The following is a 10,820-nucleotide window of genomic DNA, read 5'->3' on the forward strand; positions in this document are numbered from 1 at the left end:
TCTTTCATCCAGGATATTCTCGAAACACGTTACCAAACCGCAAATCCCCGGTACGGAGGGTCTTGTTGCTCTTCCGCTTTCCCACCCCCCACCCCCCTTTGGCTGGGTATCTGTCCCTTCCCCCTTCACGGAAGCCTCGTTTCCGTGAGCCTCCTACACCACGAACCCAAGCCACCTGTGCAGTTGAGGAAGTCTTTCTGGAGCATCGATGGACACACTCCACTTCCCTAAACTCCCCCCCCCCCCTTATTTGAGGATATTCACGTTTGGTACCGCAGTATCACTGGGGACGCGGGAAACGCCCCAAAAAGACGGTCTGGCGACACCCATGTCCTTTCGGAGTTAGCCATGAGCGTTACAGGATACCCCAGCTTTGCGCCAAGAACTCGGGGACTCTCCAAGTTGGGACGAAAGAAAGAGCGAGAAAGAGAGAGAGAGACAGAGACAGAGACGGAAAAACAGGGCCAAGTCAGACCATGAGACCAGACGGCGGCCATGCGTGCGTCACAGTCGAATTGCGAGACTTCTCCAAAATGGACGGTCTCGCGCACCGACGCCCGGCCTTGAATGCGAGAATAGGAAAGTCACGACCGATTGGAGGCCCCCCCCCCCTCTCCCCCCAAAAGACGACGGTACGGCATGTTCCGCCCAAATACGTTCATGTCGTCTCTTTTGTCGGCCGTGTCGTTCGTCCCGGCGCCAAGGGGGGGGAGGGGGGTGAGGATGTGCGGTGGCGCGCGTGGGAGGCTCCCGTCTTTTGGTTGCTCTTGTTATCTTTTTTTTTTCTTTTCCCCATCGAATCTGCCAGTTCTGCCAGTCTGTCTGGTCTTTTTTCTGCCCTCTTCATCCCCACAGACACAAACCCGGCAATGCGTTAGCGTCCGGCGATCCACGAGCTAGAAAGACAAGAGCCCACGCCCCAAAGTTTCGTCGATCGGTTTCGCTCCTTGGGTGTGTGTGTGTGTGTGTGATGTTGTCCTTTTTAATTTTAATTCATTTGGTTAACCATACTCGAGTCACTAATTAACAATCGGGCTCTTCTGGTCGAGCATACACGGATGCACAAACGGAAAAGAAAAGCAAAAGCAACAAGAGACACGTGAGGGGAAACAGACTGCAAAAGGTTCAAGGTGGGCTCGTTGACAAAGCTGTTAGTCAACCCACACATGAGAGACACTTTGGGCGACGCTGTAAAGCTGAAGCAGCACTGGACGACACGGCACCTCCACGGGTGCTCCCAGCGGGGTGATGATGATGATGGTGGTTTACCTGTGTGGTAGCGAAGCTCGCACCGGTATCCGCGATCCCGCTTGTCAAGATTCAGAGTGAAGGCGACGTTGCCGCAAACCCAGCCTTCTCACACACACTCACTCACACCCCCCTCCCCTTCCCCTCTCCCCTCTCGCCCCCCAAGCTCTCCAAGCCACCTGAAACGGGAGGGTTGTCACAGACGTGGACGAGGGCTGTCTTTTTCCCTTCTTTCTGGGGGTGAGCGATACGTATCTGTAGAGTTCCGTCGCATCTCTGCCCCTACGCCTATGTATGCGTACAACTACGGATACTGTTTGGAGACCTGGGCCAAGTTTGAGATTCTTTTGCAATTGACTCTCTGTCTGGTTACAGAAGAGAGAGCCTTGTGGGCCTTGTGATGGGCGTAGCCGCAATAGCCGTCTTCTAATGCTGGGATTTCCGAGATACCTCCAGATAGTATCTTTCACCTCAATTTTTCTGGTTCGCTTTACGGGCACGGCCTCGTCTTTTGGTGTCTTTCTGTCATGGGCGAGGATGCGGAGCACGCAGAGTTGCACCACAGGACTCCTAGAATCATGCAGAACAAACCAGGCCATGGCCATTCCCAAGTGACAATCTTGGGAGGTTCGGGGACGCGTACGTAACACCCAATAGGTAGTTGTCTGCGACGTTGGTTGACGATCACTAGTGGTTTGAAATATCGGATTCGGTATGCACAGTCGGGCAGCGGTGGCTTGCCGCCGTCTCTATTACCATTCCCTAGTGGCTTTCTGTGAGGGAATTAAGAAAATACACTTGCGGAATGGCACTAGGAAACCCTTCGGCAGTTGGCTAGCCTCACAGCAATTCGGCGGCGGGCTTAATAGAAAGCCCGCTGACGCCGCTGAGAAGCCAAGAGATAGCGGAGTGAAGGGGAATTATATAAAAAAAAAAAAAAAGGCCCAGGCCTCCGGCAGCTGTTCGAAATTGGTGGCTAATCATGTTGATCAAGACGATCTTTGGGATCGTCCGGGGACGAAAGGGAAAGGGGAGATGGAGTTTACGGACAGTTGGGATGTTGGGATTTTCTCCCCGTTGCAGGGATAGAGATAGGATGCTTCTCTTTCTACCCTCCCACTCCCTCTCCGACTTCCAACCCGGTTCTATCGACTGAGCTGTCGTTGCTTTGATTTCCCCCCTCTGCGTAGTAGCGCATGGCGTCGTGGCGGGAAGACGTCAGGTGCCATTCATGGAATTGCTGCCGTCCGAGCGGTGAGCAGACCAGTCAAGTCGTCTTTGGGTCGGCGAGGCTCAAACACTGACGTTTCTGGTGTTGCGCTAATCAGCGAGGCAACCTAAAGCGCAACGACGACGACGACGACGACGACAACAACAACAACATCAGCAACAACTGCCAAGCTCTCCGAGGCGGAATAATTCTCCTTCATCTGACTGTTTCAGCAATGTGGCTAGTGACAGGAGATGAGAGGGCGTGAGCGTGAATGTGAACGTGTGCGTGTGGGGGAGTGTCATCGCGGCATTGAATGAAATCTGCAATAGCAGAGTGGCTCGTCCGTCTGAACCCGTCGTCATTCTTCTTTTCGACTGACAAGCAGCGGCCTGCCAGCGGCCCGGACTTGAAATTTGGGCTCAGGGAGGGATGGGCAGCAAGGCTGTACGGTACCTCGGTGTGTTACCGGGTCGTGGTCAAGGTGAGGTTCCTCTCGATCAGATGAAGACCTTTGAAACACAACGTGCGGCCGTCATCTTTTCCTCTGACCTGGTCCCTCCCCCACCAAAACCCCCCAAACCACCCCCAACGCACACCCGGGGGAGTGGAAAGAGAAAGTGGTATGGGCGCGCCGCTGAAGGAAAGTTCAACGGGCCAATAAGTCGTCGACTCAGACGAAGAGGTCACTCTCGGTTGAGCGGCTGAAGCCATCTCCAAAATACGGGAATCCCCGTCTAGCAGTGCCGCCGTCTACAATGGTAGTGTAGCGTCTTTGATGGGCGGGAACAGAGTTTCCCTACCGGCCCCCCAGTACCATTCGGGGGGGAACGCGCTAACGTGGTAGTCTTGGAAACTTGGACGATGAACTAACCAAATTTCCCACCGCCGCGACACTGGGAACGGTGATGGGCTGCAAGCGTGGTAGCGGGTTGCGTACGACTTCCCAGGCCAAGCATGCGTAGCATCGAACGCACGTTTACAGCAGATAGGCCAGGGGATCGTGATGGGAGAAGGGTTGAAGGGTTGAAGTGGTGGACGGGGGGGTGGGGGGGGGGGATGCACGAGACTCCGAGAGAGAGAGAGATCCCCGCCGAGAAAGGATATGAATCGTCTGAGGTCTGCAAGCAAAGGAATGCCGGTCCCTGATTGTGTCTGCGAATGCCGACCCAGGCTCTCCCAGCCAGCCCAACCAGCGGCCGGATCCTGACGCCTGAGTCGTCGGCTCTGCAGGAACAGGCTCAGCTGGGGCTCGTGATCGGCACGCATCCCCTGCTCGGATGCTCTGCAAGGGTTCTGCTTGTTCGACTTTGACTTTGTGATATTGAGACGAGACGGGGTGGCACGGTGAGCGGCCGACCCTCTCCTCCCTTCTCTTCTCTCTCTACATAGTACGGATATAGCTAGTGTAGTACAGATACGATTGTTGTAATCCTCGCTTTTTCGGGCCGTCACTCAGCGAGAACCTGCGCTCTTTCCCAGGTAAAGTAAAGATGGTAAAGATATAGCCGGTTGAGACGGTGGCAATGGAACGCATAGCAAACTCAAACTACAGATGCAATAGCCGGGGAACGCCTCTCGATGTTGTTCAGTTTTAGTGTACATACTACCGCGGTGCCACGTTATCCCACCTCACCAGCGACACGGCAGAGCCCAATATCGACAGAGACACTAGACCCGGTGGTGACCTACACCGAATAGCCGGTCCCCCAGAGCGAGATTTGCCAATAACCCGACATTCATGCCCAAGAGATTTAACTCACTCGCTGAGAGAGTCCGGTCTCGTGACGCCACGGGGTAGATGAGGCCATGGAGAGTTCTTGGCGCCGTCCGTCGAAACCTTTTCTCGTGCCTAGTATAGTAGAATCTCTCGTCTGTTTAGGCTCATCTTCCAGCGAAAGAGGTAGCCAGCCCTCTAGTTCGGCACCAAAGCTAAGAGGAACCCAGTGGCTTGCGAAAATCCAACACGAAAAGAGAGCCACAGAGCACGGATTCGCTAGGCCCATCGCAAGCTTCCCGACGAACGTCGGCAAGGACAGGCCACCGCTGCCATTCTTCCCGGCGCGCCGGACAGGGGAGGGGCCTCGGGAAGGTGGGGGGGACAAACTATCGTTAGCCAAGATCGTTCCGCCCAAGAGGTGAAAGGTGTGTGTGTGCCCCCCCCCCCTCCCCTCCCTATCCCCCCGTCCCGGTTTTTGACTTTCTGGCGTGCAACGCTAGAAGGATTTTGGTCTGCGTCTAGCGTGAGGGCAGAAAGTCATTAGTAATTAATCCTAGAAGGGCTCCGCGCGCGGTACTCTGGCACACAGTAATTAATGGAGACTAAGCTTTGGCTCCAAGATTGCAGTGAAGGAGAGGGGGGAGGGCAAAAGGCAAGCACTGCCCTGTGGCTGACGACGGTGCGATGAACGGCGTAGCACTTCTCTTCTTCTACCGATACTTAACTAGGCTATTGATGGGGGGGGGGGAAACGGTTGCCGGCTCGCTCTGCCCACACAAGTCATTATCGTCGGCCCCTCCTCCCTGCGTTGGGCGAGTTCCTTTTTGGCTCTGCATGGAGCCGGGCTACCACGCCGTTTTCCTGTGGACTGTGCCTGGCGCTGCAGGCATCGTCCCTCTTTGGTGAGCGAGATGGAATAATGATCACCGTTTGCGGGTCGCATCCGTCCTTTTCGAAGATGGGAGGAGCTTGTGGATATAGAAAGGGGGAGCATGAACAATCATCACAACAAATAAATATAATGTCAGCCTCATTCATACTTTGGCTGTTCCTGTGGGACGACCGAAACACTATAGAGTTGCAGTACAGAGTGCGAATACACACGTAAATTTGGAGAAGGGGAACTACATACAGCCGTGCCACCGGCGCTTGGAAGCCTCATCTCAGCGCGCCAGTCGATCCACACCGCATCCACCCGACTCCCGATATTGGATTTCCCGTAGCAGTCCGGCTTGCTCGGGGGGGTTAGCAAGTTTGTTAATCAAGCCATGTCTTAGACTCGTCAGTCAAAGACTCCGCTCGGGGTGTTCCCATTTCCTCCAACAGGAGGCCGGCGAAGGAAAAGCTTGGTATTACATACGCACGTAGTACGAGTGCGATGAATTAAGGGTCCGAGATCCATCCAACAGAACAACGAGTGACCATGATGGGCAGAAGATTGACTCGGCGGGTAAAAGGCGGAACAATATAACATGATTGCAATTATTAGGGCTCATTGATCCTTTGCAAATCACATCAATAAAGTTCCACAAACCATGTCCGATCAAAGGTGGCACCCGAAATAGTAATAAAAAAAAAAGAGGGTAAAAAAACATTAATATTCTTTCTTATAGGAAGAAACAAAAGGGAGGGGGGGAGAGAGGGGGAGAAGACACGACAAATCGATATTGACGAACAAAACACCTTGATGAAAAGCTTCTTGTCACTATTGCAGCATGACACTGGCGAGAGACTTTGACGTTGCAGGCCGAGTCAGGACGACACGAGAAGCTTAATGTGCCGCCGAGCTTCGTCTTCTCATCCCCCCTTCCCCCACCCCCGGCAAAAGAGACAATGGAGCAGGAAAATAGTTCGTGCCACCGCCGCCAATAAAGCTCAGCCAGCCGTTGATGCTACGCCATTGTCCACCCCTTTTTGGCGCCGTTATACCGTGGGAGCCGCGATGGGAAACTCACCCACGTCGTAAGGGTCGTAAATGGACATTTTCCGACCTTCTCCCCCGAGAAAGTATCCCCAAATTGCGTACCTTGATCACCATCCCCGGCGACCTCGATGCTACCGTTGCAATCCAAGACGCAAATCCCCCCCCCTTCCGTCCAGTCACAGTGCCCGTCTTCACCCCCAAGTTTAGAGTTGTACTTTTTGTTTCTCTCCCCTGCTGCCTTCTATCGCGAGCGCGGATCGGCGTAGTGCATCAATCCTGACAGCACTCCCTTTCCCCGACCCCTACCTCTCTCCTCTTTACCCGGGGTTGCTCCGGCGCTGTCATGCCAGACTTTGCTCTTCTTTGGTTCACGCGAATTCGGATAATGTGTGTGTGCGTGTGTGTGTGTGTCCATCGGCGCTTCCATGGTGGAAAGAGTTTCAATCTTCCATTCCTCCGGGGAACCCTCCAGTGCCGCTAGTCAGATCAACGAGAGTCGGCCTTGACATGTCCTGTCACTCTGAGCCTTTGGACTGAGAGCTGAGAAAGGACGTAGGGCAGCGGGCCGGCCATTTCTGAACTGGGACATTGGAGTCTCAGTTGCTCCGCCTTGGGGGGGGGGGCGCTCACAATGGGAAAATCCGAGAATCCCTGAGCAGGTCCCCCGTGCCGTGTACGTCGCGAGGATAGTCCACCAACAGGTAGAAGCTCCTTAATTCGAAAGCTAAATCTCTCAAGTAAGATATTGTAATCAAACTTACAATGCCATCATCCCTCCAGTCCAAGGTGAACCCGAATCAGTCACTCGTAGAGACCGAGCAATGTGTGCTGTGTGTATGCACGCACCTACCATGCCCCCAAATATTCTTCAATGCGGTGCCGTGTGAAGCAAACACACAGACCAAACCGTAGAAACAATGAAGTCAAGAAAAGCCCACTCCGTGACGTGCACGAGACACCTCGAGCCTATTATACATGGCTGACAGAGCAGCGCAAGAGCCAAACTCAGTCTTTCCCACCAGTCAGTGGTCACACACACACACCCACGCGCTCTCTCTCCCCGTCAAAAAGTTCAGCCGCATTGCGGTTGCGGGAAGGGATGGGATCAGAACCGAAAAGACAAAAAAAAAAAAAGATGGCATGTCAGGGCCAACGCTCGGGCCGGGGTCTCTGGTTCGTTTCATCGGCTGAAAAGCACTGTCGGGCAAGTCTCGTGTCAAGTACCTTACGGTAAGTAACAATGAGGCGAAGGAGCGAAGTAGCGAAAGGCAAAATAGAGAGAGAGAGAGGGAGAGAGAAAGCGCAGCAGCAGAACTCAGAGTTACGTATCATACTACTATGGAAGGAAAGAGACGAAGAAGAAGATGATGATGATTGGCTACATGACTTTCAGCACGGCTGCTTTGCCGTGGGCAACATCTGGCCTATTGCCCGTTAAGATTTGGGTTCCATCGGTCAACCTTGGAGACGATCAACGGTGAAAAGAGTGGCCGAGATAAAAAAAAAAATGCAAGGCAACACTGACCTGATTTCTCTTACATCTTGCCTACACATGGAGTAAGAGAGACACAAAAGAGAAAGAGAGAGAGAAAAGTACATGCCATCACATAAAAGCTCAGGCGCTGAATTTTTTTAAGCGTAAATTTTGCAACTGTCTCATCCCAAAAGCACCACCAACATCTCTAACACCATTCTGCAGCGTCGATCATCTGCTCTTTTTTTTCTCTCCCTTCCTTCCGACGGAGAAAGAGGAACGCGGACCAAACCCCCCCCCCCTCTCCTCTTCTGGTTTCCTCCTACCCCAGTGGAGTTTAAAGGGTGTGCCTGTGTCATCTGGAGATGCTATCTCACAATGTTGCGATCGGCGGCCTTTCCGTCCGGTCTCAAGCTTAGCGGGTTGCGTGGTAAGAAACGTCTCATAGCAACTATACTTCCTGGTTTATTAGTGTGTGTGTGTGTGTGTGTGTGTGTGTGTGTGTGTGTGAGTGCGTAAAAGTGGCATTTTGCATAGGTGAGGAGAACGACCTAGGCAATGATGTTATTAGCGATGGCAGGTGAACCAGATTGATCCGAGCTTTTCCAATGCGCTCGGTCCAGTCTTTTATTGCTAGTGGATGAAGTTCGCCTCATTGCAACACAACCCTCAAGGAAAAGGCCCACATAGATCAGGTTTTGGGACGAAAAAGATGCGGTGAAATTGACACGGGATCTGAATCACTTTGTAACGTATGGGGGAGATTTGGTGATGATCATCTTTAACAACTCCTTTGTTCGATTCAGTGCGGTTTCTCCTTTCTATATACATTACCACATAATCGTACATCTTGATATAATCGTTCAAGAACCAGAATAATAATAGAGAGAAATGAAACCCAAAACAATGCCGAGACAGGAAATCCTTATAGGATGAACACTGACTCTCTCGACTTGTCTCCGAACAGAGAACTACAATCGCACACAGTAGACATCGTCCCACTACCACAGAAACCCCCCACCCCCCATATACAACTCAAAACGCCTGTAAATGCCAAGTTTTGTCATTGCCTGGCTAGACTTCTCGTCCGTGACCAGTTTTGCCCCAGCCATGATTCACGCCTCTTGCTCCGGTAATAAAAGCAGACCAAAAGGGAAAGGAGAAGAAAAAGAAGAAAAAAAGCCAACTTGAACACATGGCGAGACGAGACAGAATTCCCTTCTCTGCCTTTGAGTGATCCATCCTCCCGTTCCAAAGGGCCGCCCATGGATGATAATTTTCCAATCCGTGGGGAACCTCCTTTTTGTAATTGTTGAACGCCGTTGAAAAAGACTTGATTTGATGGGTTGGTTTTTTGTTTCTTTTAGTCGTTGCTGATTATGATGTAAGAAATTGAACTTCGTTTGTGGTTGTTGTTGTTGTCGCAGTCGCGGTAGAAGTGATACAGATCTACCACGTGGTATCTTTCCCGTTGAAACCGGTCCGAGCCCATTCCCTTTTGCCGTTCCGACTCTCGGCGTTATTGTTGTTGATGTTGTCTTTAGCCATCCCCGCATGCCGACGACTCCATCCCAGGAATTCGGTCGTATTGAGTATTGATCATGATGACAGTAAATAGAAATAACCGTTCAAATTAAACGTGTCAATCAGTTGCTGCAGGTGCTGCCACTCTCAAAGTTGTGGCATCCGCGCTCGTGACGCTTCATGTTGCTACGGACGCTGAAGGCCTTGCCGCAGCCGGAGTGCGGGCACTTGAAAGGCTTCTCGCCGGTGTGGGAGTGGCTGTGAATGCGGAGGGATGAGGGGCGGGAAAAGGCCTTGTTGCAGGTCTGGCAGATGTACCGATCCTGGCTCTGGGGGAAGGATGCCGCGGAGGAAGGGGAGATGTAGTGGTGGTGTTGCCACGGGTTGGAGCCGGTAGGACCCATGCCGACGGGCACGGGGGCCATGGGCGGGAATTGTTGAGGAAGAGGGCGCTGGTAGTAAATGCCAGACATCTGAGCCTGAGGAGGAGGAGTGTGCTGCATGGGAGGGTAGTAGGAAGCCGTCATGGGGTTGTGGGCGGGCATGTACGCAGGCGGGAACGGTTGGGGCTGGGCGTATGAGCCTTGGATGGGCACTCTCGAGATCATGGGAGCCATGTGCCGGTGGGCTTCGGATTCCAGAGGCGGTGTGGACTCATAGTAGTAATTGGTCTGGGGTTGGGAGACGACGGAGAGCTGGCTGACGGATCTCGTCGAGGGCGAGTTGTAGCCGTCGAAGGAAGCATCGGAGCTCATGGGAGGCGTGGGAGGAAGACCACCCCGGCCATAGTGAGAAGAGTTTGGTCTCGTCTCGGACTTCTGGGAAGATGCTAATTTGGAGGTCAGTGTTCTGCTGCTGCTGCTGCTGCCGGTGGTGGTTGAGATTTCCATCCTGTCCGTACCTTGCTGTGGAATCTGGGGGTGCGTCTCAGAGGTGGGCGAGCCTTGGTCTGCGAGGCCGAGTAGGTTTGAGATGGAGGGAAGAGAGCACTTTGATGTCTCGTCCATTGGGGGTGATGGGGGAGGTTGAGGCGGTTGCACGTATCCGTAGTGTGCGCTTTGCTGAGCAGCGTACGGGTTCGATATTAAAGCGCTCGCCATTGTTGCTGATTAGAGTTTTGAAAACTTTTGAAGTTTGCTTGGTGCTGCTGGGTGCGTGGTGTTGTTGCTCCTTTCCTTGTAGTTGTCTTGTCGTCGATGACAGAATGGTTGATGTGGCGGTGATGGCGGTGATGGTGGTAGTAGGTGTTGGATATTAGGAAAAACAACAGGTATTAGATGTAGAGTAGAGATTAGCCCCAAGTGCCAGCTGGATACTAGAGATTGATTTTGATTCAGAAGTTATTTCAAATTCCGAGCCGACGAGGGGGAAGGGGAGGGTGGGTAGTTTAAGTATGAAATGGCCTGGCGGAAGAAGCTTGTTGGTGGGTGGATGGAGTAGAGGTGGTAGATGGGGGAGGCAGGTATATCAGATCTCCCGAAGCAGAGTGGAATGGGTGATCAAGCGTAAATCCACACGATGATCCCTGGACGATGAGATGCCACAATCGCCTGTCACAAATTGTGTGTGGGTCAGAGGCAGAGAGAGTGGGATAAGTCTTGGGACCGTTACGCCAGGCCTGGGACCAGACGAAAGGCGACGACAACGGGGGTGTGGCAGTTCTGGGAGTAGCTAAGCAAGGGTCAGTCCAAGGTCCTCGTCTTGGGTCATCTACGGGGTA

General features: G+C 52.9%; 2 protein-coding genes across 2 annotated transcripts; one reads left to right on the top strand and one right to left on the bottom strand.

Moving 5' to 3' along the window:
- Positions 1-7,954: 7,954 nt before the first annotated feature.
- CORC01_04968 (uncharacterized protein) lies at positions 7,955-8,095 on the top strand (the record flags this gene model as incomplete). Its single annotated transcript, XM_022616615.1, has 1 exon — positions 7,955-8,095. The coding sequence occupies one exon, from the start codon at positions 7,955-7,957 to the stop codon at positions 8,093-8,095; it is 141 nt and encodes a 46-aa protein (XP_022476977.1).
- Positions 8,096-9,222: 1,127 nt separating this feature from the next.
- Positions 9,223-10,200, bottom strand: CORC01_04969 (uncharacterized protein; the record flags this gene model as incomplete). Its single annotated transcript, XM_022616616.1, has 1 exon — positions 9,223-10,200. The coding sequence occupies one exon, from the start codon at positions 10,198-10,200 to the stop codon at positions 9,223-9,225; it is 978 nt and encodes a 325-aa protein (XP_022476978.1).
- Between the last annotated feature and the right edge of the window lie 620 nt (positions 10,201-10,820).

This window comes from Colletotrichum orchidophilum, assembly GCF_001831195.1.
Source record: "Colletotrichum orchidophilum strain IMI 309357 chromosome Unknown Scaffold_33.1, whole genome shotgun sequence".
In the NCBI taxonomy this organism is placed as follows: domain Eukaryota; kingdom Fungi; phylum Ascomycota; class Sordariomycetes; order Glomerellales; family Glomerellaceae; genus Colletotrichum; species Colletotrichum orchidophilum.